At 44.7% G+C, this 27,892-nt stretch overlaps 4 protein-coding genes and 1 long non-coding RNA gene across 20 annotated transcripts; 1 reads left to right on the plus strand and 4 right to left on the minus strand.

Moving 5' to 3' along the window:
- Positions 1-1,024: 1,024 nt before the first annotated feature.
- On the minus strand, positions 1,025-9,190 carry LOC100844681. 16 transcript variants are annotated; one of them, XR_002964732.1, is made up of 14 exons: positions 8,503-9,189; positions 7,535-7,681; positions 7,367-7,441; positions 7,179-7,275; positions 6,872-6,942; positions 6,739-6,791; positions 6,546-6,653; positions 6,307-6,359; positions 5,025-6,192; positions 4,735-4,931; positions 4,199-4,243; positions 4,042-4,112; positions 3,788-3,867; positions 1,025-1,584 (listed from the first exon to the last, which is right to left on the minus strand). It is a non-coding gene; the product is annotated as an uncharacterized LOC100844681 (long non-coding RNA). The 16 variants fall into 16 exon arrangements; XR_002964733.1 differs by having other exon boundaries at positions 5,025-5,120; positions 5,433-6,192; positions 6,872-7,446; positions 8,503-9,190; XR_002964731.1 differs by having other exon boundaries at positions 5,025-5,120; positions 5,409-6,192; positions 6,872-7,446; positions 8,503-9,190.
- On the plus strand, positions 1,167-2,818 carry LOC100844377 (GDSL esterase/lipase EXL3). The gene is made up of 2 exons (XM_003570712.4): positions 1,167-1,710; positions 1,839-2,818. The coding sequence occupies exons 1-2, from the start codon at positions 1,176-1,178 to the stop codon at positions 2,651-2,653; spliced, it is 1,350 nt and encodes a 449-aa protein (XP_003570760.4). The 5' UTR covers positions 1,167-1,175; the 3' UTR covers positions 2,654-2,818.
- Positions 9,191-11,159: 1,969 nt separating the features above from the next.
- Positions 11,160-13,820, minus strand: LOC100838606 (glycerate dehydrogenase). Its single transcript, XM_003573338.4, has 10 exons — positions 13,585-13,820; positions 13,410-13,493; positions 13,149-13,289; positions 12,921-13,042; positions 12,749-12,830; positions 12,454-12,526; positions 11,991-12,343; positions 11,860-11,904; positions 11,608-11,722; positions 11,160-11,514 (listed from the first exon to the last, which is right to left on the minus strand). The coding sequence occupies exons 1-10, from the start codon at positions 13,705-13,707 to the stop codon at positions 11,492-11,494; spliced, it is 1,161 nt and encodes a 386-aa protein (XP_003573386.1). The 5' UTR covers positions 13,708-13,820; the 3' UTR covers positions 11,160-11,491.
- Positions 13,821-14,244: 424 nt separating this feature from the next.
- Positions 14,245-16,199, minus strand: LOC100843377 (SKP1-like protein 1). Its single transcript, XM_003573438.4, has 2 exons — positions 15,762-16,199; positions 14,245-14,646 (listed from the first exon to the last, which is right to left on the minus strand). The coding sequence occupies exons 1-2, from the start codon at positions 16,092-16,094 to the stop codon at positions 14,473-14,475; spliced, it is 507 nt and encodes a 168-aa protein (XP_003573486.1). The 5' UTR covers positions 16,095-16,199; the 3' UTR covers positions 14,245-14,472.
- Positions 16,200-16,535: 336 nt separating this feature from the next.
- Positions 16,536-27,343, minus strand: LOC100826048 (E3 ubiquitin-protein ligase UPL3). The gene is made up of 18 exons (XM_003573382.4): positions 26,274-27,343; positions 25,852-25,962; positions 25,562-25,678; positions 25,288-25,455; positions 25,036-25,197; positions 24,173-24,412; positions 23,954-24,075; positions 22,393-23,806; positions 21,559-21,651; positions 19,447-21,009; positions 18,202-18,432; positions 18,010-18,114; positions 17,822-17,902; positions 17,677-17,745; positions 17,441-17,569; positions 17,216-17,335; positions 16,943-17,131; positions 16,536-16,839 (listed from the first exon to the last, which is right to left on the minus strand). Exons 1-17 carry the CDS (start codon positions 27,036-27,038, stop codon positions 17,066-17,068), a joined length of 5,556 nt encoding a protein of 1,851 aa, XP_003573430.2. The 5' UTR covers positions 27,039-27,343; the 3' UTR covers positions 16,536-16,839; positions 16,943-17,065.
- Positions 27,344-27,892: the final 549 nt, after the last annotated feature.

The raw sequence follows: 27,892 nt of genomic DNA on the forward strand, positions 1-27,892 counted from the left end.
CTACTGTATAGTAGTACTGGATCGATCGAGCTACAACTTCGCTCTCTCCGTCCATCATGCATATATCTCTCTTGAGTTATTTAATGCTCTTGCATGTGTTATATATTATCGATAGACAGTAGTACTGCATGCAGGATTTAATTACTTGGACCTAGCTCTAGCTTAATTAGCTTGTCCTTCCACTGGCACTGGCATATGCACATGCGGTGCATTTCTTATGCAGTAAACAAGCCCTGCTGGCCTTGCCGGCCTAGACTGTAGTACTAATTAACCGGGAGAGACTCGCCACTGAATTACCAGCTAGCGTTCCGCCGGCTGATCTATTCCGCAGACCAGCAGTCCGATCTATGATGTCTCGAATTAACTGACACGTTTTTTTATAAAAAAACGGAAGGAGTACTAGTTTCTACTGTCACGTGTACGTACTAATAATATTAAGGTTTATAAAAAGGAATCTGCTCTGTGTCGGAACATTTGTTTCTTGGTCTTAGGGAGCGGACAGTCAGGCACGGCCGCGGTTAAAGGGGGAATTGATATTGAGCAAGAAATTGCAACATGCATGCCACCCTGGGGCCGGCCTCAATATTGACATTGACAAAACGCATGCATGCACCTGATCTAGCTGCATTTGCAAGCATATAGGGAGCGGCACATAAATACTACTCTACACTCGATCCAGCTAAAATGCATGCATACATTCATTCTTTCACACAGGTAACGGGATAGCCAGATCGAGAAGGCACGGACCGATTCATATTACAAGCTGGACCGCCCCATTTACCAGAGACAGAGAGTAAAGTGTGGAGTATATATATATTTTCGTTTTCTCACCTAGCTAGATCCACAGATTTGTCTTTTCTTGTCATGTTTTCATCTACTTCCTTCGTCCAACAAAAGATGCCTCAAGTTTGTCAAAATTTGAATGTATCTAGACATGACTTCGTGTATAGATGCATTCAAATTTGGTCAAAGTTGAAACATCTTTGTTGAACGGAGGAGATACATGCATTTTGCAATTTCTGACTGAAATTACGTCTTCAGTTAAGTTAGAGTAGTCTGTTTATTACATGCAGTAGCATGTACTAGTGCGTTTCATTGGATTGGGCATGCAGATCCAGGCATGGCATGGCAGACAATGGATCGGCAGGTCATATTTACGGTAGCTAGTGCAATGAATGGATTCAAGGCAGGCACGCACGCGTACTAGTCTTGCTAGCATTAACTCGCCCCATGTGACCCATCTTCTTTCTTGCCGGCCGGTGACCGTCATATCTGCACCGAAAGCCATGCATAAATATATCCCCCAGCATAACGGACACCGCCACAACACTAGCTCTCTCCACTGCACACGCAGCTCGGTCAGGATTGATCATTCTAGCCAGTCAGATCGATCGATGGGCGTCACAAGATGTTTGCAGCGTAGCAGCAGAAGCTTGTTCTTGTTGATGCTGCTGGTGGCAGCGGCGATCAGTTCAGTTTCTAGCCGAGATGCTGCCATAGCTGCTAGTTCTAGTAGTGCGAGCCCGAAGAAGAAGAAGCCAAAGGTGCCGGCGCTGGTGGTGTTCGGCGACTCCATCGTGGACCCTGGCAACAACAACGACATCAACACCATCGTCAAGGCCAACTTCCGCCCCTACGGCAAAGACTTCGGCAGAGACCATCGCCCCACTGGCCGTTTCTGCAACGGCAGGATCCCAACCGACTTCATTGGTACTATACGTACTAGCAATATGCATATATCCTTGTTAATTCCATGCATATTCCTTCATTTTAGCTGGAGACTCTCTCTGACAACAACATATATATGCTTCCTACTTTTGGATGTTTGCCTTTGTCAGCTTCGAGGCTGGGCCTCAAGGAGCTGCTGCCGGCGTACCTGACACCCAACCTGACAAACCAAGACATCCTGACGGGGGTCAGCTTCGCCTCAGGAGGCACGGGCTACGACCCGCTCACCGCGCAGCTCGCCACCGTCATCTCCATGACGGACCAGCTCCGGATGTTCGAGGACTACAAGCAGAAAGTCCGCGCCGCCGGCGGGGACGCGGCCCTGGCCACCATGCTGTCCGACGGCGTGTTCGCGGTGTGCGCCGGCAGCGACGACGTGGCCAACACCTACTTCACCATGCGCGCCCGGAGCGACTACGACCACGCCTCCTACGCTGCCCTCATGGTCGACCACGCCACATCCTTCCTCGACGGTCTCCTCGCCGCCGGCGCCCGCCGCGTCGCAGTCATCAGTGTGCCGCCCATCGGTTGCGTGCCCTCGCAGCGCACGCTCTCCGGCGGCATGGCCAGAGACTGCTCGCAGGGACACAACGAGGTGGCCACCATGGTCAATGCTGGGATGACCAAGAGCATGGACACCCTGAAAGCCAAGCACCCCGGGGCTAAGCTCGTGCTCATGGACATCTATGGCTTCTTGCTCGACATGATGATGAGGCCCCAGAGCTATGGCTTCAAGGAGTCCACGCTGGGTTGCTGCGGGACGGGGATGATGGAGGTCTCCGTGCTCTGCAATGGAGTCACCTCCGCTGTCTGTGGGGAGGTCAAGGATTATCTCTTCTGGGATAGCTATCACCCCACGGAGAAGGCCTACAAGATCCTCGTCGACTTCGTCTACGACAACTATCTCAACCAGATCATCAACTAGAGATAGCTTCGTTTTAGCTACGTATGCATATGCATCCCATCGGTCCATCCATATATCTAGTTTTTTCTCTCGTTCCTTTGTTTATTTTGTCACAATAATTAAGTACTTATTATATTAAGCTAGATTGGTTTGCCATACGAATGCATGCTATCGGTATCAATTATAGTCCACGTTTTTTTGGTTTTCGGCCGATATTTTCAATGGCCAGTTTCGGGCCGGTGCAGAAAATTCACAGTTTTGGCTGTTTTCTTGAGCCATAACCCACATTATTGGCTTTTCGGTTGATTTTCCTTTTCGTGAACACCCCCCCCCCCATCCATGGTTTCGTGCATTTACCGGTCAGTGCAGAAAAATCACCGTTTTGGCCGTTTTTGTGTGCCATAGCCTATGTTTTTGGATCCCGAGTCGATTTTCCACTCTCGTGACTCCCGGTACACGGTTTCGTGCAGTTTTTGGCCGGTGCAGAAAAATCACCGTTTTGGCGCTTTCGTGGGCTACATTTTTTGGGGTTTTCGACAAATTTTAAGGTGCACGAAGTCGCAAGTACACAATTATGGGTTGTTTCCGACCCATTTTCATGGGTCCATGAGTTGGCTCCTTCGTTGATTTTACGATACTATGATCCCCAATATACGTTTTCGAGCCGGTGCAGAAAATTCAAGTTTTTGACACTTGTCGTGGAGTACAGCCTGCGTAACAAATTTTTAAGTATAGTGACCCCTGGTACAGGGTTTCGGGCGGTTTCGAGCGATGAACAAATTCACCGTTTTCGCCATTTTTGTGGTCTATAGCGTATGTTGTTTGGGTTTTCGGTCACTTCTTAGGTAGGGTGACCCCGAGACATGGTTTTGGACCGGTGCAAAAAAATTATAGTTTCGGCCGTTTTCGTGGGGTACGGTGAACTTCGAGACACAAGTTCTAGCGGTTTTGGGCCGATGGAGAAAATTCACCATTTTGGCCGGTTTTGTGGGCTGGTAATTGGTAAACCGAATGTAACTGGTATTTTTGGCGATGTAACTAGTAAACCGATGTCATGCTATGGAACATCTTGGTATAGAATGAAACAAATTGTAATTAGAACAAAGATGGAAATAAGTATAAGGTTAAGGGAAACAAATAGAACGGTCATTGAACCTTCAAAGTTTATTTATGATGTCACCGTTTTCCAGAACTACTAGATCCAAAATGGTTGTCCGTGACCTCATGAAAACTCCCTAAAAAAATAATATACCATGCAAAAAAATTAGTACCCATTGTTTTGTTGTTTGCCGTCAGTCGTTTACATCCTTTGCATACACTTTTTGCCTATCAATAATAAAAACAACTACCACACAACTTGCATGCTAACGGAGAACATATAAAAATGGGATAAGTAAAAGTGAACAAACCTGCAGCAGCACCCCATATGATTGAGGTTTTGTCAGGAACTTAGGATAGCACACTTAGGATATTTCCATATCTGCCATGAAAAAATAACATTTGAAGTTTTAGATAAATGAAAAGGGGCACTGTAGCGATTCTAGTTATTTAATAAAAAGTGAGAACCTGCTTGCTAACAATGTGTGACATGATCTCCATCCCAAAGTCCACCTGAAAGGAAGTCTCGCTATCAGATCATACCACCTGATATGAGATGATTTAAAATTACTTAAGTTCCACCAGACCGATTCAACATAGTAATTAACATGGTTATAACATCAACAATCAATTCTAGCTTTTGCAAATGTCTAACTCCTATTGATGTGTGTTTTGTAATACAATCAGGTACCTAGAGAGAAATCATGGACGTATGCTGGAATCAGGTACATGCAGCAAAACTGTGAGGAACATGTTCCGGTATAATCAGCTGCGTGGGCAAAACAAGGGAACATGCCCTACTCAACATGAACTGGGTAGATCCTATTACAGTATTAACCATGCCATTTCAATTTAATCAAGATCCTAGACATATCAGCAAATGTCTCAACAAGATTGCCACACCAAGATCATATATATCATGTCAGCAAGCCTCTCACAAACTAGATTACAGCATGAGGTATAAGAGTCATAGCCCATGTGATAGGGTTACACAATTAACTCACCAATGCAGGAAAGGCACCTATTGCTTGCATAACAGTTCGCATGAACAGCACAGGAACAGGAATCTGTTCACAAGGCAAATACAACAGAAAACATGATAATATCCAGGAACGGTTACCAATTGATTTAGAGCTTTTGCCAAAACTTGCTGAGTGAATATTGTCCTTTGCTCGAAGCAAGCAGCACATGCATCCATAACCTACAGTAAGTTAATATAAATTTTCACTTATTAGTGTACTGAGAACTAAGTCGCCAAGTGTTGTGCAGCATACAAAATTGAAAACTAACAGACCTTTTTCAGTGGTATGCCATCCTTTTCAGGATCTATTACATGGATGGCAATCAAAATTTATGATGGGTCAATAGAAGGACCATGATGTGGTGATCCCTGCAATAGGTAGCAAGTTATCTGCATGAATAGCATGCACAAGCTAGAAAACACGTATAATTAACATGAAAACTGAAAAATAACTAAGTTAGAATTAGAAGTTCAAGAGTGAGGCAAAAACGAGCCTTTACTAAGAAAGCTTTGAAGGTGTGAAGTTTTACACAAAGTGTGCAACAAACACCTCAGCCCAGATATGAACTGACACTGTACTTTATTTCCAAATCCCAATTTATGAACCAATAAATGTTTCAAATCTTAGCTAAGGAACAAAAAGAATGTTAACTCAACCTGCACATAGTAGAGAAAAGTAACCTGCAGGATTCGAGAAAGGGCAACTTGAAACTTATCCATAGGAAGATTAACAATATTGGAAAACACAGACATGACCTAGAAAAAAAAGCACAACGAATAACAAACATGAAACGAAATATGAAATATGAGCGATACCACGGCAGCGATGCCTACATAATATATGTGATATCTCGAAAACAATGCTTAGAGTTCAAATTGCTGGATTAATGCACCATGTCAGTTACTGTCAACTGTCATGTTTCATAACCACTGGTTCTGAGAAAACTCCAATACCTAGGCTGTCCCCCTTCTCCCCAAAGGCTGCAGCATGACCTTTCTTTGCAAATATTAACCACTGCCCACGGGGTGCTGCCAACTTAATTTGAATTGAATACAGTTTGAGCAGTTCAGCTACCATGTGCTGGCTCATTAATGCAAATGATTAGCGCTTAGCCACTAGTACGTGCTCATTAGGAGTAGGGATGCAGGTGGGATCCCACTTAAATGACTTGCTAATTCAAAAAAAATGCTTAAAATTGACTTGAGGATTTGGAGATTTACTTACAAGTGAGATCCCACTTGCACCCCTAATTAGGAGACTGCAAAAGATGTACACATTAAGTCTAACCACCATATATATTCTAGAGTACGATAAAGCTAGCTATACAGTAATATATTATGCATTGTGCCAGTTATTTATCCTAAACATTCTAAGAGTGGAGGAAACAAAAAGCTCGTCTTTTGTCAGATGCGCCATGTCTGAAAAAAGGAAGTCGACGTCCTGCAAAATGAAGTCGACACTTTATAAATTAGAATAATCCAGGCAGGATAAAATCCATCTTGTACATGTCAGCAAGAACTTGAAGTTTAACTCGGGTACAGAGAAAGAGACAACCTTTGTTTATGAATATAAGTTCTTTATGGAGGAAATCAGATCTTGAGATGGCACTGCTCCATCAGAGAGAGTTTGTAAAACCGGCATGGCAATGCAATATATGCAAATGATTCAAATGAAAGAAATTCACTGATCAAGACATATTTTCCTGAACCCTCTTTCCCATACATGTGAAAGTAGAACTTTCATCAATAGAGAACAACATGTATTAAAGCGGCAAAAAAAAGTACAACTCACACCTGCAAGAGGAGGTCCTGACTGTCAGCTGGTGAATCTGAGATGATCCCAAGAAGATCAGGAGAGGAACTTATCGTGCGAATCAGAATATGTACTTGTCTGTGAACTGCCTGGAAAACATACATTTATAGTGCAATCACAGACTGAAACTATTGTCTGGTCTATTGGCAAGTCATAAAGTGTAGGATGCAAGACCTGTGTGGTAAACTACCATATATTGCAGATACACGCCGGAGAAGGGAATGCTTCTGGCAGTAAGATACAATGCACCTTCTGTTAATAGAATTCACATAATCAGATAAAGGGTTGTAGAGCAGTAGTCAATAACCTTGGTTCACGAAGCAAAATAGAGTGACATCGAGCTTCTGCTACTGAAGATGAATTTTCTAAACCACCATTCTTCAGAAAACATAAAGTCAAGCAAGTCAGAAAAGAAAGGTTATACTGCTTGGAGAGGAAGAAAAAAAAAATAATAACTAGCAAAAAGCCCGTGTGTTGCTACGGAAGAACAAAAGAAATTGAAAAACATGCTAGCTTAATTTTCCAAAAGTGGTGTCTTTTACATGGCTGCTCCATTCCATCGAGAAGGCAAGGCAGTGAGGCACCCTCCTCTCTGTCTTCTCTTTCTCCCATACCTCTCAATTCGACCTCTGGCTCCATCAACTGACCATTTGGCCCACTCTACTTTGTGTTGATTCTGGATTCCATCACCTCTTATAGCACATTAATTGCCTAGCATGATATGAATAGCAATGGGCTCAATCGTCAGTTATTTTCTACAAGAATTAACACATCGGGAACAAAGAGACCCTAAGAAAATAACCAGATTTCCAACACCATCTCCCTGTTACCCCACTTTCAGCCCGCCCCTTCTTTTCTGGAGCAGACACCTGCAGCGCTATCCTTCAACAGAAGAACCACCCATGACAGTGAGAAAGAAAAACCAATAACTATGGTAAGCATAAGAAAAGGGCAAGCATGAAGCACATACGTCTAGGAGAGCATGTGGACAGTCCTCGCTCTAGCTTCACACATGGACACTCTTCGCTGTAGCTTCCATCCGACGAGACTACCAACTGTGTCAGTGCCAAGAGGATAACCTCAAGTTGCCTCACTGCTGGAGAAATCTGCTAGGTGACTGTTTCAAGAGGATATACAAATGCTAATCAATAAAAACACTACACCAAATCATTTTTAGACATGTGGACGGAATATGCATCCTCTAAATCATCCTTTTACAATGCAAACATAATACACCAAATACCCGTGCATTGGTACAAAACAATGGTCTGAAACTGCATCCTCTAAATCATCATTTTGCATTTGAAATGAAGCTAAAATTAACAAACACATACAGAAAAGATAGACCAATATAAAGATTAGGACAACCTGAAGTATACAGAAAAGCTAGAAAGCCTTAAATACTCACTCAAATACTTTTATGCTCTCTAAAGCAGATTTAGAGGGAGACCAGTCGGTTCCTAAATCAAATCCACAAGCAAGTAAAGCTAAAACCAACGTCAAGCAGACCCATGACGTTGCGAAATAAACGTTGGACAAACAGGGCTTGAAGCCTCGACAAATTTAGCAGCAGACTCGAGCTAAGCAAGCTGAATCATAATATTTTGTATAAACCAGTATTCTGAGAACCAAGATGATAGCGAAGATTTCGTTGATATCTTGAACATTATGATTTCTAGTGCAACAATTTTTCAGTTGGTAAATCCCCCCAGCCCTAGCTAAAATATTTCAAAAGAACCTAATGGCGCCCGTTACAGCTTGAAAAAGCAACAATTTAAAGCATATACCAGAATTATAACAAACACCAGTAAGTAGCTAAACAAAACCTTACCCTTCCTAACAATAGCAGATTTAGAGAATACCTAATCCTGCTGCAACACTAAATATGACGTAACAGATCCTGTGATGTGCGCAATTAAAACCCAAGCATCAGCTTACCTCCATAAACCGGTTGAGGAGGCCTTCGCTATGGCCGTGGAGAGCAGAATCAATATGAAAGTCCATGCTGCTAAGAGCATGTTCCAAGCCAATATACATCAGTGCATGTATTATCTTTATTTTCTGTTTCCAACGGTTCTTTCGAGATTAGTTATTGACTTGATGATGAAATTCAAGGCAGATAGGGCTCTGTTAGCAGATAGGGATCGGGGAGAGCAAGAATTTCGCCGAGAATGGGAATTCGGGCTGGTTGGTGGCTTTCTGGGAGCAGAAACGAGGCTCTTGGATTGGTGGCACGGGCGGAGGGCCCAGTAGGGCGTCAGTTACAAATTGGGGAAGATTAAGGAGATGAAACGGGGAGATAAAAGGCAGAATCCGTTGGTGGGGCGATGGGAGGAGAAACGGTCGGGAGCGAGAGAATCGAAGGGGAGACCAACCTGCGGTGGAGGCGCTCGAGCGAGGAGGAAGACAGGCTAGGGGGGCTGGGCGCTAGGCAGCGCGGGGTGGGGAGGGAGTGATGGCGGCGCTCGCGCGAGGAGGAAGACGAGCTACGGAGCGACTAGGGTTGGGGCGCTCGGCAGCGGGATGGGGAGAGCGAGATGGGGAGGGAGGGGTGGCGGCGCTCGCTCGAGGAGGAAGACGAGCGAGTAGCGACGGGGTTGGGGCGGCTGGCTAGGTTTTTTTTCTTTTCTTTTTGAGAATCTGGGCGGCTGGCTAGATTTGACTGTGGAGGCGGTATAGGCCCGTGGGGGTAAGAAATGGGCCTCACAGAGCTCGGCTGCTAAACGCGCCGTGCCGGCCCACTAAGGCTCAGTCCAGCCGGGTTCGGGCAGGTCCGATTAGCCTGGCGGGTCCAATACAAAATACAAAGGAAATGGTAAAAGAAAAATTTAAGCGAGAGGGGCCCAAGCCGGGTCCCTGGCCAGCGAGGCCCAGCCATGTTTAGCTGCGTGCCGGGCCGGGCCGTACTGCTGGCAGGTTTGGCCTCTTTTGTCTCGTATAAGCACCAAATTTGGTCGAAAATTCACCATTTTTACCGTTTTAGTGGGTTGTGTTGTAGTAAAAAAAAACCTTATATGTGCCGGGCCGTAAATTCTACGTGGCGGCGATTTAGTCAACATTTCTCAAAATTGGTCAAGATGCCAACATGGCACAGTCAAGCCAACTAGGCGCGATCAAAGAAAGTCAACAAGTCAAGTCTCTCATGCCATGGTCAAAAGTGTGGAAAGAGGTGGAGTAAGAGCCAAGAAAAAAGTTGGGATGAGGCTTTTGGTCCATGGTGGACAATGGACCAACCCTCACTTTCTCCCACGTGGTGCACACAAAAGTTATGGACTAAGGAGCTACTTTTACCATTTTGCCCTCACTTTTCTCTCTCCCTCAAGGGTAGCTATGGTCTTTTGTCATGGACCCCTAAGCTATAAATACCCCCATGGGGGCATGTATCATTCACTCTCAACTTGAATAAACTCAAGCGAAGAAAACTAGAGTGCTCCCTCTAAGGTTCGCTCTCGCACGCCACTCTCGACGGAAAGTCGACCGACCTCGAGGAAGCCTTCTAGGCGACTCTAGTTTCGAGGCTCCGAGCTAACCTTGGTTGGCACGGGCTCGAAGGAGAAGGGGTTGGGGTTAGAGTTCTGAGGATATCCTAACCTCGATACTTGGAAAGACGCGTTCGGTCCAAGTACGAGGCGGCCCCGACGAATCTCTCGCTAAAGGTGTCTTAGGAAGATCCACTCGGCCCAAGCACTTGGCTAACAACCCCCTCGAAGCTTTTCCTAACATAGGGTTAAGTCGCACATGCAGGGGCGACCAAACCTATTCAAAAAATATCGACGTGTCAACTTGTCCAAGTGTGCAGCGACCTTCGCTATAAGACCGGCGTACACGGCCTACTTTCGTACTCGCACTTGTGCCATCGAGCATTGGCACCCCTTACTCTAATTGTTGTCGAGAACAACAACAGGTTGCACCACGTCTTTTGGGTTTTTGACCGATTTTTCAATACGCTACACGGTTTCAGGCAGTTTAGGTGGGTGCCGTTTTTCGTCGGCTAGCCATGTTTTGGGGGTCTCCGGCCGATTTTTCGATACGATGACCCTAGTTACATGGTTTCATGCAATTTCGTGCCGATGCAGAAAGTTCACCATTTTTGCCTTTTTATTGGGTTATAGCCCACGTTTTTTAGATTGTCAGCCGATTTTCATATACAGTGACCCCCGGTACTCGGTTTCGAACAGTTTTCGGGCCGGTTCAGAAAATTCACCACTTTGGCCATTTTGTGGGTTATAGCCCACGTTTTTGGATTTTCAGATGATTTTCTAATACGCGACCCCCGGTACACGGTTTCGGGTAGTTTTGTGGCAGTTCAGAAAATTCAACTTTTAGCTGTTTTCGTGGACTACACCACACTAAGTACAGTGTAAGAATATGTGGGTATACGGGGCTTCGATGGGCTTAGCGTAATTAATCCGTGGGACCGGCCTATTATACGTCGTCGTACCAATTTTACCCCAGTTCGGGAGGGGGGTGTGAGATGACGGCAAATCAATAGAAGATCCGTTTTTGAAAGAAAATGGAAAAAAATCATGGTATTGCTGCATCAGGAAGCGTGATAAGAAAATGAATTTGGCAGCTAGAAACTCTGATCACTGATCTATCATCAATTTCTTTGTGCCGTTGTTCCTGCAGATTTCACACATGTATATGATTCTCCCTCGGATCTAATCCCGAGACATCGGATGGAGTATTATTTAACGGAATCATCAAAAGCTCGAAAGGAAATCAAACTGTAATCGATGACTGACAAGGTTGGCATCACACGATTAGCTTGTAAACTGATAAAACTTGCTCCATGTCCAAATTCGATCTTGTTGTCTCATTAATTATATATTACTTATAATAACCTATAACTATAGCTATGGCAAGCAGTGGTGATCCAGGATATATGTGTATGTATCTGAAGCAGCCATTAGCGTCTTTCCTCTCCCTAAAGCTTGGATGATGGCAGGCCTGCAATACATAATACACTAGAATCCATCAGAAAAAAAGATTAAATAGATATAGGATGGCCACAGAGATACATAGATTGACATATTTACGTACCGAGTTGCTTTGCATTGACGATGCTTGGGCAAGCAGGCGGCGGCGTAGCATTCTCGTCCAGGAAAGGTTCCACGGCGTTGGGGTTTCCCCACACTGGATACCCCTTGATTTTACCCTGCACACGGACTCCTTATTCATCACTTTGTTCATTCATCCACCACTTCGATATGACATAGACTACTTGACTTCTTCTAATTATAACCGACTAATTCAACATAACAACAAAATAACTTAAGCAGCAGTAATACTCACAAGGACGTTTAGAGCAGCAAGTGTTGCCATTCCTTCACGAGTCCACTGAACAAATTAACAACAATGCAATTAGTCAGTATTGTCATTGAGCTAACTAGCTATAGCTAGGCCACTGATAGATACATATATACCTTGGATGCCGATGCAATGTGGGGCACAACAACCGCGTTCTTCATCTCCGCGAGCCCCGGTTTCATGTAAGGCTCATCCTCAAACACGTCGAGCCCAACGCGGAACATGGGGTTGGCTTTGAGGTGCTCCACCAGTGCCGCCTCGTCGATCACCGGGCCTCGGCTCGCATTCACCAGCACCGCCTCCTTCTTCATCATGGCCAGCCTCTCGGGGTTTATCAGATGGTACGTCGTCTTGTCCAGCACCGGGTGCAGGCTTATCACATCGGCCTCCCTCAGCACTTCCTCCATGCTGCCAGCCCTCTTCCATGTCACTCCCTGCTCGCCGTTCGCCTTCAGGAACTGCCCATACGCTGCATATGTATGCACACATTGTGTTTTAGATCCACAAAATTAGCAGGACATATATGGGCAATTAGTATTACAGATAATGTGACTAGGTAGAGCTAGATAATTAGCTTGCCTGTCACGAATTTCTCGAGCCGCGTCGACTGATACAGGTCGTAGTAGATTAGATTCATCTTGAAGCCCTCAATCTAGCAAACACAAAAGTAAGAGTCGATTTTATCTTCGCCCAATTCCAACAACCAGCCATATCCCTTTTCAAATCTGAAACCCTCAACAGTACAGTACCTAGCGATCATACTGCTACTACAAATCCAAATTACATTAAAGGCATTTCTATGCATGCGAAACACTTTTCCTTAATGGGTTTAGGTTGAGATTTGATAGATGAATGGAGGATGTAAAATATATACCATCATCCTGGCATACGCCGAGCCAATGCGACCAGCACCGATCACCCCGACAGTCTGCCCCTTGAGCAAATTCCCCACAAACCTGTTTATTACATTATCAGATCAGATGTATTTTTTTTTATGCAAAAGACAAGAAAAGGGGACATTTTCGGAGGCAGTAGCTAGCACTGACAGGTGAGGGAGCCATCCATCATAGAGGCCAGCCCTCATGAACTGGTCAGCTTCAACAATCCTCCGGGCTGCCGCCACCGACAGCGATGCTGCCAGCTCTGCCGTCGTCTCCGTCAGAACCCCCTGTTTGTGCATCCATCCATGGATGCCAATGGTAAGAGAGTCAGTTCAGACCACCACCATATCATGCCATGATAAGAGATCAATTTAATCAGACTGAATATATTACAGGTGTGTTGCCGATGGCGATGCCGTTCCTGTTGGCAGCATCAACGTCGACGTTGTTGTACCCAACCGCCATGTTGCTAAAGGCTGTCCCTCCAGCGCGCTTGAGCGCCGAGAAGAGCACTTCCCCCCAGTCCTCTGTCAGCTGCAATAATACATGCCACGACAATCATGTTCATGGTTTTTCTTGCGACAGTATAGCAGCCTCACAACAAGAGAAGAGAACACTTCTGTTATTACTCAGGGAAGATCACTGGTAACTTGCCTGTCCGATGACACCGTGGCAATGATCGCCGATGAGCGCTAGGATGTCATCAACAGAGAGTATGGTCTTCTTCTCTGTGCATATCTGCGCACCCAGCAAGTAAATAAATCCATCATCTCTTATCTTTGATCAAAGCCAGCAGCTAAGAAAAGGAAAAAAGAATGACAATCAGAACCTCAAGGCGGCAGTCGTTATCGGTGAGGAGGCGGATCCACCGGGTGCCGGGCATGGACTTGGTGCTCACGACGCGGTACTTGCCGCTGGGATTCCACACCTCGATCGATATCGGCTTCGCCATTGGTAGTGGCAAAGTTGAGCAGGCAGCAGCAACAAGCAGGAACAAAGGTGCAAGTGGTGATGAAAGCGCTACTTGTAGGGTCTCTTCTTTCTCTTATCAGGTTGAGAAGAAACCTGAGGCGCCAAAAAATTTGTTATTTGGAAGGTGAGGCCACTTGGTGGATAAGAGGGCTCTCTATATGAGTGGCTCCAGGCCTCTTAGGCTCTGAACAGAGACACTTCCTTATCAACAACAGGTTCAGAAATTAGAGGTGCACAGAAATTAGAGGATGTCTTCTTCATTTTATTCATTCATCTCGCTCAGGGAAAACTGACAGAAAAGCCATGAGAAACTGCAAATAGTATGCTCATTAACAATAACTGTTCATGTGTTTAACTCAACAAAGGAAGCAACAGAGAACCCAAATCCAAAGGCAGCATCTTATTATCTTGTTAAAGCATAACACAGGTTAAAATAACACATATCAAGATTCAATGCGAAACCTCAGTCACATGATGCATCACAAGGAAGATGTTAACAAGCAAAGCGCATCACAAGGACTATGTCAACTGCAGATATAATATTAGATAGGCATCCATTCAGTTCAGAAACAGTGACCAATGACCACACATAAGTTTACCCTTGAAACATAACCACCTAGTAGTAATAATGTTCAGACCCCGACCGTAACTCCAAATAATTACAACCATAACGACATAAAAAGTAGCGCTGCAAGGTAGATAAGACGAACTCTAAGCATCAAGATATAAAGGCTTTGATGCCTGTCTACTCAAAAGCCCACTGGTTCTCCCTGCGGATCTCCTCTTCCTCCTCAGGGGTGAAGTCATTCTTGATGTTGAAGGTCTTGCGGATCTCCTCAGGAGTCTTGCCCTTGATCATGTCAGCAACAGTCTGGCAAGTGAGGTCCAGCAATCCCTTGATGTTGAGATAGTTTGCAGCCTGAGAATGTGCAGAAGAATAAAAGGTGGGTGTCAGAAAAAGAAAAGCACTTAGAATGGTTAAAGCACAAAGATAGACTACTTATAAGCAGATAAGTTTGTGACAAAATACAAACGAAATCGTGGATCGATTGGTATATGGAATTGAGGAATGCAAGTGAAGATGCTTTACATGAGGTACCACAGCTCACCGATAGAAACATGACTATAACAGAACATTACATATATTGAATAGACAGATAAATCTATCCTAACAGACACCAGATGTTATCACAAGCTATGGAAATTCATCTAGGAATTAAAATGACGAGCACCACTTCCTGCATGGTTCATGCATAATAACTGTAACAGGATGGCAAAAGTAACATATATGCATAAAGTATCATGTTGTCATTTAGCTACCACTATTTAATGTTGCTAGCTAACATATGCACATGACAATTCATGCTGGATCAAAGAAAGTAAATATTAGTCAATTGGATCATTTAGCTAACAAATGCACAGGCAATGCTACCATTGAAATTCAACATCTCAGGTAAAATTTACTTGCCATTAATTAGATGGCAAAAGCAATGAATATGGCAAGGGAGATATTTTTATACTGCTAAAATATACACATAAACGTGATAAGTAAGACGGAGTAATAAATAAATTGAAACAGACAGGAATACAGTATATAATCCTCTGATTTAGCTAAACTGCACAATGTTGGGTTGCTAGCCAATATGCAGAACACAATGAAGAAACAACACATGCTGGATCAACAAAAGTAATCATTGTCAGCATGGATCAATTAGCGGCATCACAGTGAAACTTTGGTACCCAACGCCACAACTCAAATTCAACCTCAAAAAGATAAGACTTGCGTGTCAGAAAAATAGAAGCCATACGAGGTTAGCCGTAACAATGATTAATTCAGGGTGAAGCAAAGCCGCAATGCTAGATGGAGTAGGACAATATGAGGCAACGAGGTTATCGAATCGCAAAGCACCACACAGGTCATGGCTACCCCTAACCCTAGCTTATCGGCGATGGTAGGGGATCGAATCGATCTAGATTAGTGAAGCAGGGACAAGGGATTAATCAAGATTGGAGGGGGGGAAAGAGGGGATCTACCAGGATGAGGTCGAAGAGGGTGGCCTGGTCGACTTTGACGAAGTCCGCGTCCCAGTTCTTGAGGTCGTCGGTGGGGGCGGCGGGGGCGGCGGAGGTGTTGGCTGCGGCGGCGTCGGTGGCGTCGGCGGCGTGGACGTGCTTGTTGCAGTACTCGATGACCTTGGAGAGGATCTTGGAGTTGACGTTGGGGAGCGGGATGCCGTTGTCGGCGCAGTCGTCCTCGATCATGTGGCGGATGGTCTGCGACTCCATGGCGACCGTCTCCTCGACCTCGAACTCCTCGCCGTCGGAGCTCTTGAGGGTGATCATCTTCTTCTCGCCGTCGGAAGCCATGGGATTGGGATTGGGATGGGAACCCTAGCGAACGGAGGCGGCGGAAACAAAAGGGCTGCGGACTTGGGGTTGGTTGTTGGGCTTGGCCGAGTCGCAGCCTCGCAGGGTTGGGAATTTATGGGAGTTTTTCTTAAAAAAAAAAGGGAATTTATGGGAGCGGCTGGGATGCCCAAATCCCTGAACTTTCGGACAAGGCTTCGAATTTGTGAAAACAACTCGTTTTTCCTTATTAAATCAGGCTCGGTTTATCAAGGACAAGAATTATACTCCTACAACTTATTTGTTGATTTTCACGGTCACCGTTTCGGTGGTTTTTATGAACTAGGCATTCAGACGAATCGCGACATTCGGTGCATAACTAGCCATTTCCCACAAACATTTATGGTACCAAGTGCAATTTTCACGTTTCGGGACACCTATTGTATGTTCAATCCGAAAGCATTAGAAATGTATGCCCACGTAATCAATTTAACGGTAGAAAATAATGTCCGACTGAACATATGTGGAGTTTACATTCACAAACCAGGCAAAAGATTCCCGAAGTACACTAGAGCGCATTTATTGAATTACACATGTACAAGATTTGCTAACAATAAGACAACGTCCTCAATCGATCCATGTATAGGGTAACACCAACGAACACAAACGTATATAGCTATTGCTCCTTTTTTTTTATTTACACGTACTTGAAAGGTGCTCCTCCTCATGATACTCTCGTCGGTGCTCGCTACTTCAGCAAATTCAACTGAAAACCAAAATCATAAATAATAATGTTTGAAAAAGAGACCAAAAACACGCCGAACTGAAAAATATATAACAAATAGAACATTACGTATTAGCACCCTCACCTTCAAGATTTCTGCAGAGCGGCTGGTAACCTCAATCTATGTTATTACATATGCAACGAAGAAACTAATTTTGGATAAAATTGGTGGGCACCCGATGCTGAGCCCTGTATGTTAGTTATCAGCTTATGAAAGATCAAATGATCCACGGCCTTCTAGGATGGCGTAAAGCAGCTTCTTGCGCATAATTTCCTGCAGCAAGTAATATGCCCAACAAATTAACGGAATACAGAAGCGCATTTTAAACCTGCTTTGTACCAAAGAATGGAACCCTACCTTTGTGGAATACGGGGGCAATTTAAGATAGTTAGCACACGTCATGACACTAGGCAAATCATCATCTGCAGCTTCTGTTGCGCCAGTTGCATTTGATGTATTCACTCCGCTCGAAGGGTGCTGAATCAAACGCAACACCAAGTTAAGAAACAAAAAGAAAAGGTCACGATACATAAATACGAATAAGTTACAACAGAATATGTCAACATAAACAAACAAAAGCACCTTCCGAACAATAGTAAGCTTGGGACTAAGGGCAGCTAGACCACCAGGTGGAAGCCGAGAAGCGCCAGTTACAAACTGGCAGAATGCATGCTGCTGATCCGGGGTAAATTCAACCATGATCTCAAGTAGCTACAAACAAGAAGAGGAAGACGATCAACGAATGGATTAAACTTATTTGAAGGCCATATTCAGATTAAAGGTCACATTCAAATAAACGGAGGTAGGGATGCGCTTACATTTATAATTGCAGGACTTTTAGCAGTATACCCGTGATCAAATTTTATGTTATCCACCAGGGATTCCGGCTGCAGCAATGCAGCCTAGTTCAGTTAAAATGTAACCAAATACAACTGAAATCAAGAGGGAGAGACCAAGCATTACCTCCCAAATTTCTTGACGACCACATAGAAGATAGTCAAGCTCTTGAGGTGAAAATATTTGGAGGGATGAGATATCAAAGACCTAAAATAGACAAGTATACAAGAAGAATTGGTGCAAAATGATCGAGTCTCTGAACATCTACAAAATGGTTAAAAAGGAATCGAGAAGCAAAGAAAATAGGGTCATACCTGGCTGAAACCTGATCTAAATGCTTCAACCTGCTTCATTATCCCTGACTTGATTGTCGCATCCACTACCAAAGTAACATACTCCTCCAGGTTGTGGATATTAACCTACAGGAAAGTAGCACTCTTCATTAGCCCCCACAAAAAAGAGTGCAAATGCAAACACAAAATCACTGAGATAAACACATCACTTACAATTGTGTTTTGCTTGCCTTCTTTAAGAACATAATTAGGAAAACCCGGAAGAGTAAAATCTAAACACAAGTCTTCGACAGGAGTTCCACGGAAACACAAGTCCGTAACTTGCAGCTGATTTCTGCCAGAAGTGGATTCAAGGAACCTCTTGCGTTCAATAAGAACTTGCATTTCTTGCAGTGTCTTTCCAAGCTCAGCATCAAACGAGATAATGTCAAACAAATCAAGCTCCTGATGAATAGAAATCATTCGTGCATTAGACGCTGAAAATGGAAGAAAATACAGAATAACAAACTCAAGTAGAACAACTGTTGGGTTGGGCTTGTGTGAGTGTGTATTCTGTGGCCTACTTGCCCATACTACTATATATGTAAAGTACCAGAGTGCTCATGCGAGGGGCCGCTGTCCATGGAGCAGTGCTTCAGTGGTGACCTGAGCAATAGACCGAGTTTGTGCAACAGGCAAAGTAAGCCTGCACGGTTCCAAGAACCACAGGTGCCGAGGTGGCGTCTGGTCGTGCGCATGAGTCCAACAAGTTGCCGGTCTGCTGCATTGGGATTGCTGGTGCCCAGCTGCATGTGGTGGTGAAGGGAGAGAGCTAAGTGAGCTCACGCGTACGGGAAAATGCTGCCCATGGCTTGCAGCTGGAAGAAAAGGAGCTGCAGCTGCAGACTTGCTATCCATTAATCTCTGCGAGAAGTGCAGACAAACAGAGATGGTGCTGTGTTCTTAGGTCAGGGCTGATTGCGGATGATTGGAAGGGAAGGAAGAGAGGTGCTTGCGGTGTGCAAAGTTACATTTTGAAGGCGGTGCCAATGTCCAAATCGTCATGTTTTTGAACTAGAGGGAGTAATAAGACAGCTCTCAGCATACCCAACCCAGTCCAACATGTAAACAGAGCATGCAGAGATCGAACGTCTCTTTATTAAGGAGAAGCTAGATGAGAGTGTTATACATTTAAACCATGTAAACTCAACTGTTGTAACAGATGGCCTAACCAACAGTGTGGGACTCAAGAAATGTATTTTAGCTTGTAAAAAGATGGGAATGATAGATAGATATCATCCATCTTGAGGAGTGTTGGGCTGAGCTTGTCTGTGGCCGATGCTAGTGTTATCATGTAGTGGTATGCATAGCAAGGAGGGATCAGGGGAATAATGAATCCAGAAATTTCCGCTAAAATTGACAAAAACCATAAGAAAATGAAAAGAAACTGCTTTCAGGAATAAAAGGATCTGTACTCACTTGTCCAAGTATGAGCTTATAAAACGCAGTAGATAAAGGCAAATCTAAAAGCCTTCCATCTTGCAAAACTTTTGCCATAACCCGACCGATTAAGCGGAAATATTCGATGACTTTGAAGAATCTGCTACCCTCCGAGGCATCAACATCAGATGGCCAAGGGCGAGGAAATAATCCAAGAGGAGCTTGTATAAGATGCCTGCGGTCATCAGGAAAATCTGAGTCAAGCTCCTTTCCTGGCAACTCTTCTTCAGAATTCACATGGACCATACCGCTCCAATCAATTTCCATTTCTGAACCATATGGTGAACTAGATCTCCATAATCCCAGGCGAGCACTTTGTAGTTCATGACCCAAAAGAGTATAAAACTCCAAAGTAGGACCCAGCCCCGTCCCAACCTCGCCAAAGTATTCCACCTCAAGAACAGCTCTCTGACTAGAGAACATCTCCATAACTTTTGTAGCAGAATCCAGAATACGGTTACGGGAAACACGAACTTTCTGGCGCTGTAACCTGCCAAACCGGACCTCTCTTTCACTACCAGAGTTGTGATTATCACCCTGGTGTTGCTGAAGGCGATTCAATGCACGGGACAACCCAAAAGCTGTGGAATAGAAGTACTGCCTCCTTGTTTCAAAGGGAAAGAGGAACGGACATGCTTTGGTCATCTGATAACACCAAGAAGGTAAACTTCCACTACAGAGTGCCAGAACATCCTGCATTTGCCGAGCAAGCTTCGGTGTCAACTTACTATTGACAAATTCTTCTGAAGGCACCTTGGTTTCAGTTTCATATAGCTCATCCAGGGTAGCGATTTTTCCCTCAGCAAAATCATCAGCTGCTGCCTGTGCTCTTAAACGTGGGGACAACTGGTTCAGCCCCTCTAATACACGTAACAGCGCCAAAATGCTGTAAGTTGAATTTGTTCTCTCAAGATCACATGGAAGTTCTCCTTGTAAGATGCTATCAAGAAGAGAAACCCTACGTGTTTCAGAAATAGATCTGCAAGAATCTGATTTTGGGTGCAATGAGGTGGAACCACCTTGGGATCCCTTCTCAACCTGGCTATCAGCCTTCTGGTAAGTTATTGTGAACACATCACCCCAGAAGCGGTTTCCATCATTTGGCAAGTCAGATCCATTGAACCTTTCTTCATCATCCTCATCAAGCATCAGCTGACGTTGGATAGCTTGATATACGGTCAAATTTTTGCTAAGCTGCTTCCCACCAGCCATAAATATAAGTTTGTTCTGTTGATTCATGCTACCTCCAAGTGACAGGCCACGGCGATCCCGACTGCCTCTAACACCACGGCTGCCACCAGAAGTCAGCCCAGCCATTGTCGCAGCAACAAATGACATTGCACCTTGTGACCCGAAGGTACTTGCACTTCGAAATTCAGCAGCATTTGCTCCCCTGCTCATTATGTTTCGAGCACTGGAACCAGATGATGGATGTGCCTGGTTATCACTTGCTGAACCAACATTAGAATCATCAGTGTCACCCAATTTCACATCATGCACCCCATCTTGAACACAAATAGGAAGAGACCCCTCTTGGAGAACCTGAGAATCTCAACAAGTTTATTTATTTAGAGGCTGAAAGAAGTAAACAATCTTCAGGATAGTCCAACTAAGAACTTTATATGCCTAGAATAGGATCTTAAAGCAGGCCGAACGATTTTAGCATCTTGCAGCATATAATCTCCATAAACTAGTTTACATTTTAAGTGACCCCCACTGCCTTTGTTTTCTCTGTGGATGACTCATATCTAAGTAACTCATCCACAGAGAAAACAAATGCAGTGGTTGTAACAAAGGCGGGGGATTTGATCATTTCCCCCACTTTACTTGGACTTTGATCATTTGCCCTGTCCCTGTCTCACTTACAGGTGGCCCCATACCCCACATGTAAGTGACACAGGGCGGGGCAAATCATCAAAGTGCAAAGTGAAGTGGGGCAAACGATCAAATTTGCAGGAAAGATGCAGATAGCTGTCTAGCCCAGACTTACACTTGGTGTAATCCCTAGCTTAAAATAGGCCAGATTGGCTCTAAATTGTATCATGGCCACATGAAAGGAAATGGAAAGGAATAAAACTTTGAAAAAATCACCTCATGATCATCATCTTCATCTTCTGAAATGTCATCATCATCAATCATTAAAGCATCATCAATCTCAATATGAGATGTGTCAAGATCCTCATCCTGCACATAACAGAATAGAAAAGTATTACTTAGCTAGGTCCCAGTGCAGCTAAACATCCATCGCAATACATAATGATATAATCACACTCGTATATCATGACAAATTTAAACAAAAGATGGTCCCAGTGCATGGCACATTGCTCGCAGATTACTTAAATGTTTGTGCCAATGGACAACCCTGAGTCAGATATGAAAGGTTGAAAGGTACTGGGGTGTATCTCTTTTTTGGGCAGTAAGTTCCCCTTGGTGCCTTCAGTAGGAGATCTTGCCGATGTCCAACAGGATGTACTCCCTCCGACCCATATTGTCTCAAATTTGCCCAAATATGGATGTATCTATGTTTAAAAAGCGTCTAGATACATGTAATGTTTCGACAAGTAATTCCGACTGGAGGGAGTATATAAGTTCTTCTTACATTCGCAGACAACTTTCGTTTGCTACCAAATCAAGATGAAAGAAATAATTTAAAGATCTAGTTCAATGTCTGATCTAGCACCTCCAAAAGCTTCCGGTTCAAACACAACTACATGAGAACGAAGGGATATTATCCTTTTCTTTATAAATCCTTCTGAACTCATCCTTTATAACTTATTATTATTATTCACCCAATCTTCCTCATTTTCGAATATCCTAACTTAGACGGAATGTGCACTTGAATATTATGCAGAGCTTCACTAAAAAGACAACTGTACCCTTTTTGGGGAGTTATAACGTTCAAGTGGAGTGCAAAAAAAATCATACCTCAGAAGTACTGTCACCATGTGTTTGCTTCATTTCCAAATCTTTCTCTAAAGCAGCTTTTCTGCGAGTAGAATTCCTTGTATTGGGCCCCTTTGGTTCAGCCGAGCTCGAGCTTGGTTTTAGAACAGCTTTGCCTTTTCCCTTGGCAGTACTACTGCTTTCCTCCAGGGACTCCTTATTAGATGTGCCACTACTTGCAGCAGACGACTTTGATCTTGTCGTCGGACAACGGGCAGATTGAGCTGATGCAGGTGTTGATAACGCACCAGCGGTAGTTCCAGGTACAGCAGATTCAGAACAATTTGCAGATGGGACTATAGGTTTGGAAGCAGCCTCACTGCGCTGAACTCTGGGCCAAAGAAATTCTTCAACAGCTGCTAGACTTGCAAAGGGATCAATAAGTACAATATTTGATGAATAATCCCGAAGTGATTTTTCGCCTTGAGCACGACACAGACGCAACTTGAAGGGTTGAGACAGAGCACCAAGACCTGAGGTCAGACGGGAGCCTCCAGTACCAATTCTGCTAGACTGGCTGAGCACAACAGGGAAACGTTCCAATGAACAGAAAGCACTTTGCAGTTTTTGGACCAAAAGTGTCATTGGAGTTTCGTTCCTTCCGTGATCAACAGAAAGGGCAACAGATATGAAGAATTTGTATCGCCTGAGCACCTGCTGGCGAAGCTTTGGAAGGTTTGCTTCAGATACCCTTTCCTTTCCAAATGTCCCACACGACAAATAGTCAAGAAATGCTGCAACTGCTCCACTTCTAATGAACTCGAATGTGGAAACACCATCAACTTTGCTTAGCTCAGCAAGTATTTCGGTTACTATCAGGTCTAACTGTTCCTCCACATCATTCGAGAAGTCATAATGATTAGCACTCAAGGCTTTTGATTTCCCTTTGGCTTTTGTTACTACACTGTCGGTTGCAGTATTCAACTTTGCACACAGAGTTCTCAGTTTAAGAAGGTCATCAGTGACTCCAATATCACTCGAACCATGGTCAGAAGGGAAGTATTTATCTTTAAATGACTTTGCGCGACCACTAACTTCAAAACGGAGACTGGTGACTGGAACTTCTGTGGAGGTTGGTGATGAGCTGGAAATCCCAGAATTGGAAACATTTGATACATCTAACGAATTGTTATCTGTAGGTGCAGCACCTCCGCGCCGGCGTTGTCGTCTGGGGCGTGCGGACATAACAGGATCGCAATCCTTGTCCTGTTGTGATACCGGAGGAACTGTATTTGAGGATTCCGAACATATAAGTGCCTCCACAGCATGAACAACACCTTCCCTCACAAACAACTTCGAAAACGTCTCTGGAAGTTTCTCCATCATAATTTCTGCTATCTGAAGAGCAGGAATCAGCACTTGTGGATCTTTCCAAGCAAGAATGCCTGCTAGGAAGCTGAAAGGAAAATTTTGTATAACTCGGTAAGGAATAGAAAAACAAATTATCTATTGAGGCGGCATGACAAATGGTAGCTCCCAAATGTCTGAAACCATTATCTAGAAGAAACGAATAATAATCCAATATAGAAACTTGTATCAGCACCTGGATATGTTTGTTGTGCCAAGGAGTGTCTGGATCATTTCAGCAGAGCTATAGCACATTAATTTACCAATAATAGATAAGCACTTATGACGTATTGGTGCATTTACGCTTGAACCATACACCTGTCCAATACCAGAAGTTGTCAAGTATGAGAACCAAAAGTATGTCTAAAGAAATATAGTTACAACTCATCAACAAGAGAAGAAAATGGGCACACACCTGTGTCATTACGGGTAATAAGTCCATACCAAACTGTTGTAGAAGTTCAGGGTGCTCACGTAATAGACTCTCATGGCCTGACCTTTCATTTTCTGTTGAACCAGCCCCATCTTGTTTGGCGGAAGCAGATTTCTTTGCAGAAGAGCCTTTAACGAATACACGACAGTGTGTTGGTAGAGAAATTATCCCCACAGGTAAATGTGGAAGCAGATCATCAGCAAGGCTCACAATCTCGAACATCTGCAGGGTTAAAGGAAAATTTATGAACACCATCAGCACAAGAAAGCGTGCACATATATAGAGCAATTAAGTGAGAGAAGTAGTAGCTGCAGACAACATTATACATTTATACCCAAAAAAATATAAAATTCTTTTAAATCACTACTACACATGATCACATAGGATAGACAATTTACTATCTTACTTGCAGATTCATATCCCCTCCAGAGCATCCTTAAAACATCTCAAAGGACTTGATGCAGGATGACTCAAACAGGGATGGTAGCTATATGCGTGGGCCATTAATGTTCTTAGAACATGTCCTTGTTGCTTGACTGATTTATTTAGGATGATAAACTGCACGTTAATTATCACGACAACTGTGGACCAGTTTACTACACAAGGACCTGCCTTTAGTCCTCAAGAAAAATACACATGTGGGATGTGGCTGCTTGATGGCATGTATAATTACACAAGCCCTTTTCAATTTTGTGAAAATTGTGTAATTTATGGAGCATTGCTGAACATGATTTGCTCCAGTCAAGTTACAATAATACATATGAACTGGATCTTACTAAAGATGGTAAAAACTAGTCATAAATCTAGCACCACAGAATAGTAAAACCAGTGATAGATGCAATCACCTGATCAGCAGGCCTTGACATAGCTGGGGCCACTGATGTTCCAGCAACCAAACCAGACCCTGAAAGAATGTCTTTAATAGTGCCACTAATGCCAAGAAGAAGAAGTGTTTTGGCTGCCAACAGAGATCCACTTGCACATGTTGAGAGAAGACGGATTAAACCCTGAAAGGATGGCCAATCCAAACTTAACAAGATTACAAAAAGGACCCAAGTAAACAACAGGGAAGAATAACAAAACATATTCATGTATACCGTATACGTCGATGTACTCAGCGATGTCTGGCCAGCTGAGTTGCTGATGGATACCAAGCTAGCGGCTTGTGCAACCAACCCATGATTGCACAACTCATCCAACTTTTCTGGATAGTGAGCAAAAGCCTCTGCAATGCGTGTTAAACAAACAGAAGCATGCTCTAGTACCTGGAATGTGCATAAACAAAAGTTGAAACAAATGTATACCCTGGTAGGATTGGTATTGTTTCACAATAAAAAGTACATAGGTCGGAGGCTTGGACTTCAAAGGCACCTTAGAGTCATGGTGGTGTAGGAGATTAGTGAGCAACGGTACAGCTTCCATGACAAACTCAGATGCATCAGATGGCAGTTTCCTGCAAATATTAGCAGCAGTAGACAATGCTACTCTCTAGAAGCATGTCCGCCAAGGAGACAAAGGTAGTAAGTAGAAGCAGATAGCGCGCGCACAGAATACAGAGGAACAGAACTGAAGTAAAATGGAGAAGAGGTGTATGTTGTATGAATCTAAGAAAAATGATGTGATAACTTGAAAAAAAATTAGAGTTGAATTCAAAGAAATACCTGAACACCAGTGGAGAAGAAGTCGAGATATGATAGGACAGCCATTAGTGCACCAGCTCTCAAGCATGCAGTGGGATGCTCCAGAGAAATCTTCCTAAGAGCTTGCAGAGACTAAGAGCATGACAAAGAAAACAGATAAGAGTAGTTGTTAGTATCTTATCAAGGGCATGCATGAGGGGGGCAAATGAGATATGTTAGTTTGTCAAACAAATCTACCAAGATTACAACTCGAGTTGGAACATCCATGATCCACGACAACAAAATGCTTAGCTACGCACTCTAACCATCTTGCTGGGTGCTAAATTATATGCAACATTTTACAAAATTAGCACTCAGCGGATGGCGTGCAACAGCAGAATCAACTGGAGGCTTTAAGATGATGGGCTAGGATAAAAATTGGAGAGGAAGATATTAGCATGTACCTGCTCAGCGAGGTCCATATACTCGATTGTGAGAAGCCGGGCACAGAAACATGGAATAGCCCCATAGTGCACTACAGACGAGCAGGCCGACGGGAGGACGTCGACGAGGTTGGCGAGGGCGCGGGCAGCAAGCAGCATGACATCGGGGCTGGCGCCGCCAGCGGCCTCCTCACGGCCAAGCAGTCCAACAAGGAGGGGCACAAAGGCGTCGACCGGGAAGGCGGCGAGCGAGTCCTCGGTGCCGATGGAGAGCATCTCGCAGAGCTGCATGAGGGAGCTGAGCTGGCGCGACTCGTCGCCCTCGGCCTGCAGGCCGGCGAGGATCCTCTTGAGCTGGGCGGAGGTGGTGGAAGAGGACGCTGCAGCTGCAGCGGCGGAGCCCGGGAGGAGGTCGTCCAGGCCGGCGCCGAGCCTGCGGAGGAGTCCCTGGAGCGCGGTGCTGGCGGAAGTGAAGGAGGGCGGGAAGGGGGCGGCGGAGTCGTCGTCTTCGTCATCGTTGGGGAGGGGCGCCGGGGGCGAGGGGTTGGAGGTGGAGGAAGGGTCCGGGTCCTTGCCCTTGTCAGCGGCTTGGGCGGCGGCGGCGGCGGCGCGGGCCCGGCGGCGGGAGGACGGGGAGGGGTCCATGGGCAGCGCTTGCGCAGCGGCGGCGGCGGAGGAGGAGCGGCGGGCGGCGCGGGGAGCGAGGGTGGGGCGAGCGCGCTTGGAGGAGGAGCTGGAGGCCGAGGAGGAGGAGGCGGCGGCGCGCTTGCGGCTGCGTGTTTCCATACAAGCGGCGGGCGCGCTGGGGCAGGGGGGTGCCTAGACGGCGAGCGGACACATCGATGCCCGTACGGCTGGATCTGCGGCGAGGTGGGGATGGCTGATGGATCGCCGGATCCTCGCCGGGAGGATTGGATCGATTGAGCAGTCTCAAGAAGAAGAAGCAGAGTCCAGAGGCTGGGGGATGAATGAATTTGGGGAATTTTGGCCGAGGGATCCCTAATGGCGAGGGATTTGGGGATTTTGGGGGGGGTTAACCCGATGAAGCAAAGGGGATGATGACGTCCCGACCGGCATTCCGGGATCCCTAATGGCGAGGGATTTGGGGATTTTGGGGGGGTTAACCCGATGAAGCAAAGGGGATGATGACGTCCCGACCGGCATTCCTTTCCCGTTCTTCTTTTTCGGTTCCATGGTAATAATGATCTACGCAATAACAAGGCCAAGGTGTCAATGGCATGTACCATGGTTGATAAGATTGCTTTATCTTAGGCATTCACGTCAATTAAAAAAGACAACAAAACATGTTGTACAATGGGTTATCTCTTGGTGTTCTATCTTAGAATTTATGTTTACATGAATAAAATTAACTAAATAAATGCTAAGAAAATGTGAAATCTAGTACAATGGTAAAATTGCCTTGTCTTTGCCTTATCATTCTTGTGAAGAGATCATCTCTTAATTAAGAGAAGGCGTGTGTCTTTTCTTCGTTTCTCTCTCTTTCACATCAGATTTTATCCTATGTGGCATCGCTAAGAGAAGACTGACGTCACCCCAATGTACATGCCCTAACGAACCTCTCGCTGCATTCTCATTCCTCAAAAAAAAAGACGGGAAGCATGTAACTTGAAAAAAATTGT

The sequence above is a fragment of the Brachypodium distachyon genome, chromosome 3 (assembly GCF_000005505.3).
Source record: "Brachypodium distachyon strain Bd21 chromosome 3, Brachypodium_distachyon_v3.0, whole genome shotgun sequence".
NCBI lineage: Eukaryota > Viridiplantae > Streptophyta > Magnoliopsida > Poales > Poaceae > Brachypodium > Brachypodium distachyon.

What these genes read in the sequence shown, in the direction of transcription:
- LOC100844377 (XM_003570712.4), top strand. Translation starts at nt 1,176, where the DNA reads ATGGATTCAAGGCAGGCACGCACGCGTACTAGTCTTGCTAGCATTAAC. An exon ending in GATCCCAACCGACTTCATTG is followed by an intron (nt 1,711 to 1,838) that starts GTACTATACGTA and finishes TGCCTTTGTCAG; the next exon opens with CTTCGAGGCTGGGCCTCAAG.
- LOC100838606 (XM_003573338.4), bottom strand. Translation starts at nt 13,707, where the DNA reads ATGGCGAAGCCGATATCGATCGAGGTGTGGAATCCCAGCGGCAAGTAC. An exon ending in ATAACGACTGCCGCCTTGAG is followed by an intron (nt 13,494 to 13,584) that starts GTTCTGATTGTC and finishes CTGGGTGCGCAG; the next exon opens with ATATGCACAGAGAAGAAGAC. An exon ending in TTGCTGCTCTAAACGTCCTT is followed by an intron (nt 11,723 to 11,859) that starts GTGAGTATTACT and finishes GTCCGTGTGCAG; the next exon opens with GGTAAAATCAAGGGGTATCC.
- LOC100843377 (XM_003573438.4), bottom strand. Translation starts at nt 16,094, where the DNA reads ATGGCTTCCGACGGCGAGAAGAAGATGATCACCCTCAAGAGCTCCGAC. An exon ending in CCCTCTTCGACCTCATCCTG is followed by an intron (nt 14,647 to 15,761) that starts GTAGATCCCCTC and finishes GCACATTCTCAG; the next exon opens with GCTGCAAACTATCTCAACAT.
- LOC100826048 (XM_003573382.4), bottom strand. Translation starts at nt 27,038, where the DNA reads ATGGAAACACGCAGCCGCAAGCGCGCCGCCGCCTCCTCCTCCTCGGCC. An exon ending in TGTCAAGGCCTGCTGATCAG is followed by an intron (nt 24,413 to 25,035) that starts GTGATTGCATCT and finishes TTAACCCTGCAG; the next exon opens with ATGTTCGAGATTGTGAGCCT. An exon ending in AAAGTCCTGCAATTATAAAT is followed by an intron (nt 17,570 to 17,676) that starts GTAAGCGCATCC and finishes TCTTGTTTGTAG; the next exon opens with CTACTTGAGATCATGGTTGA.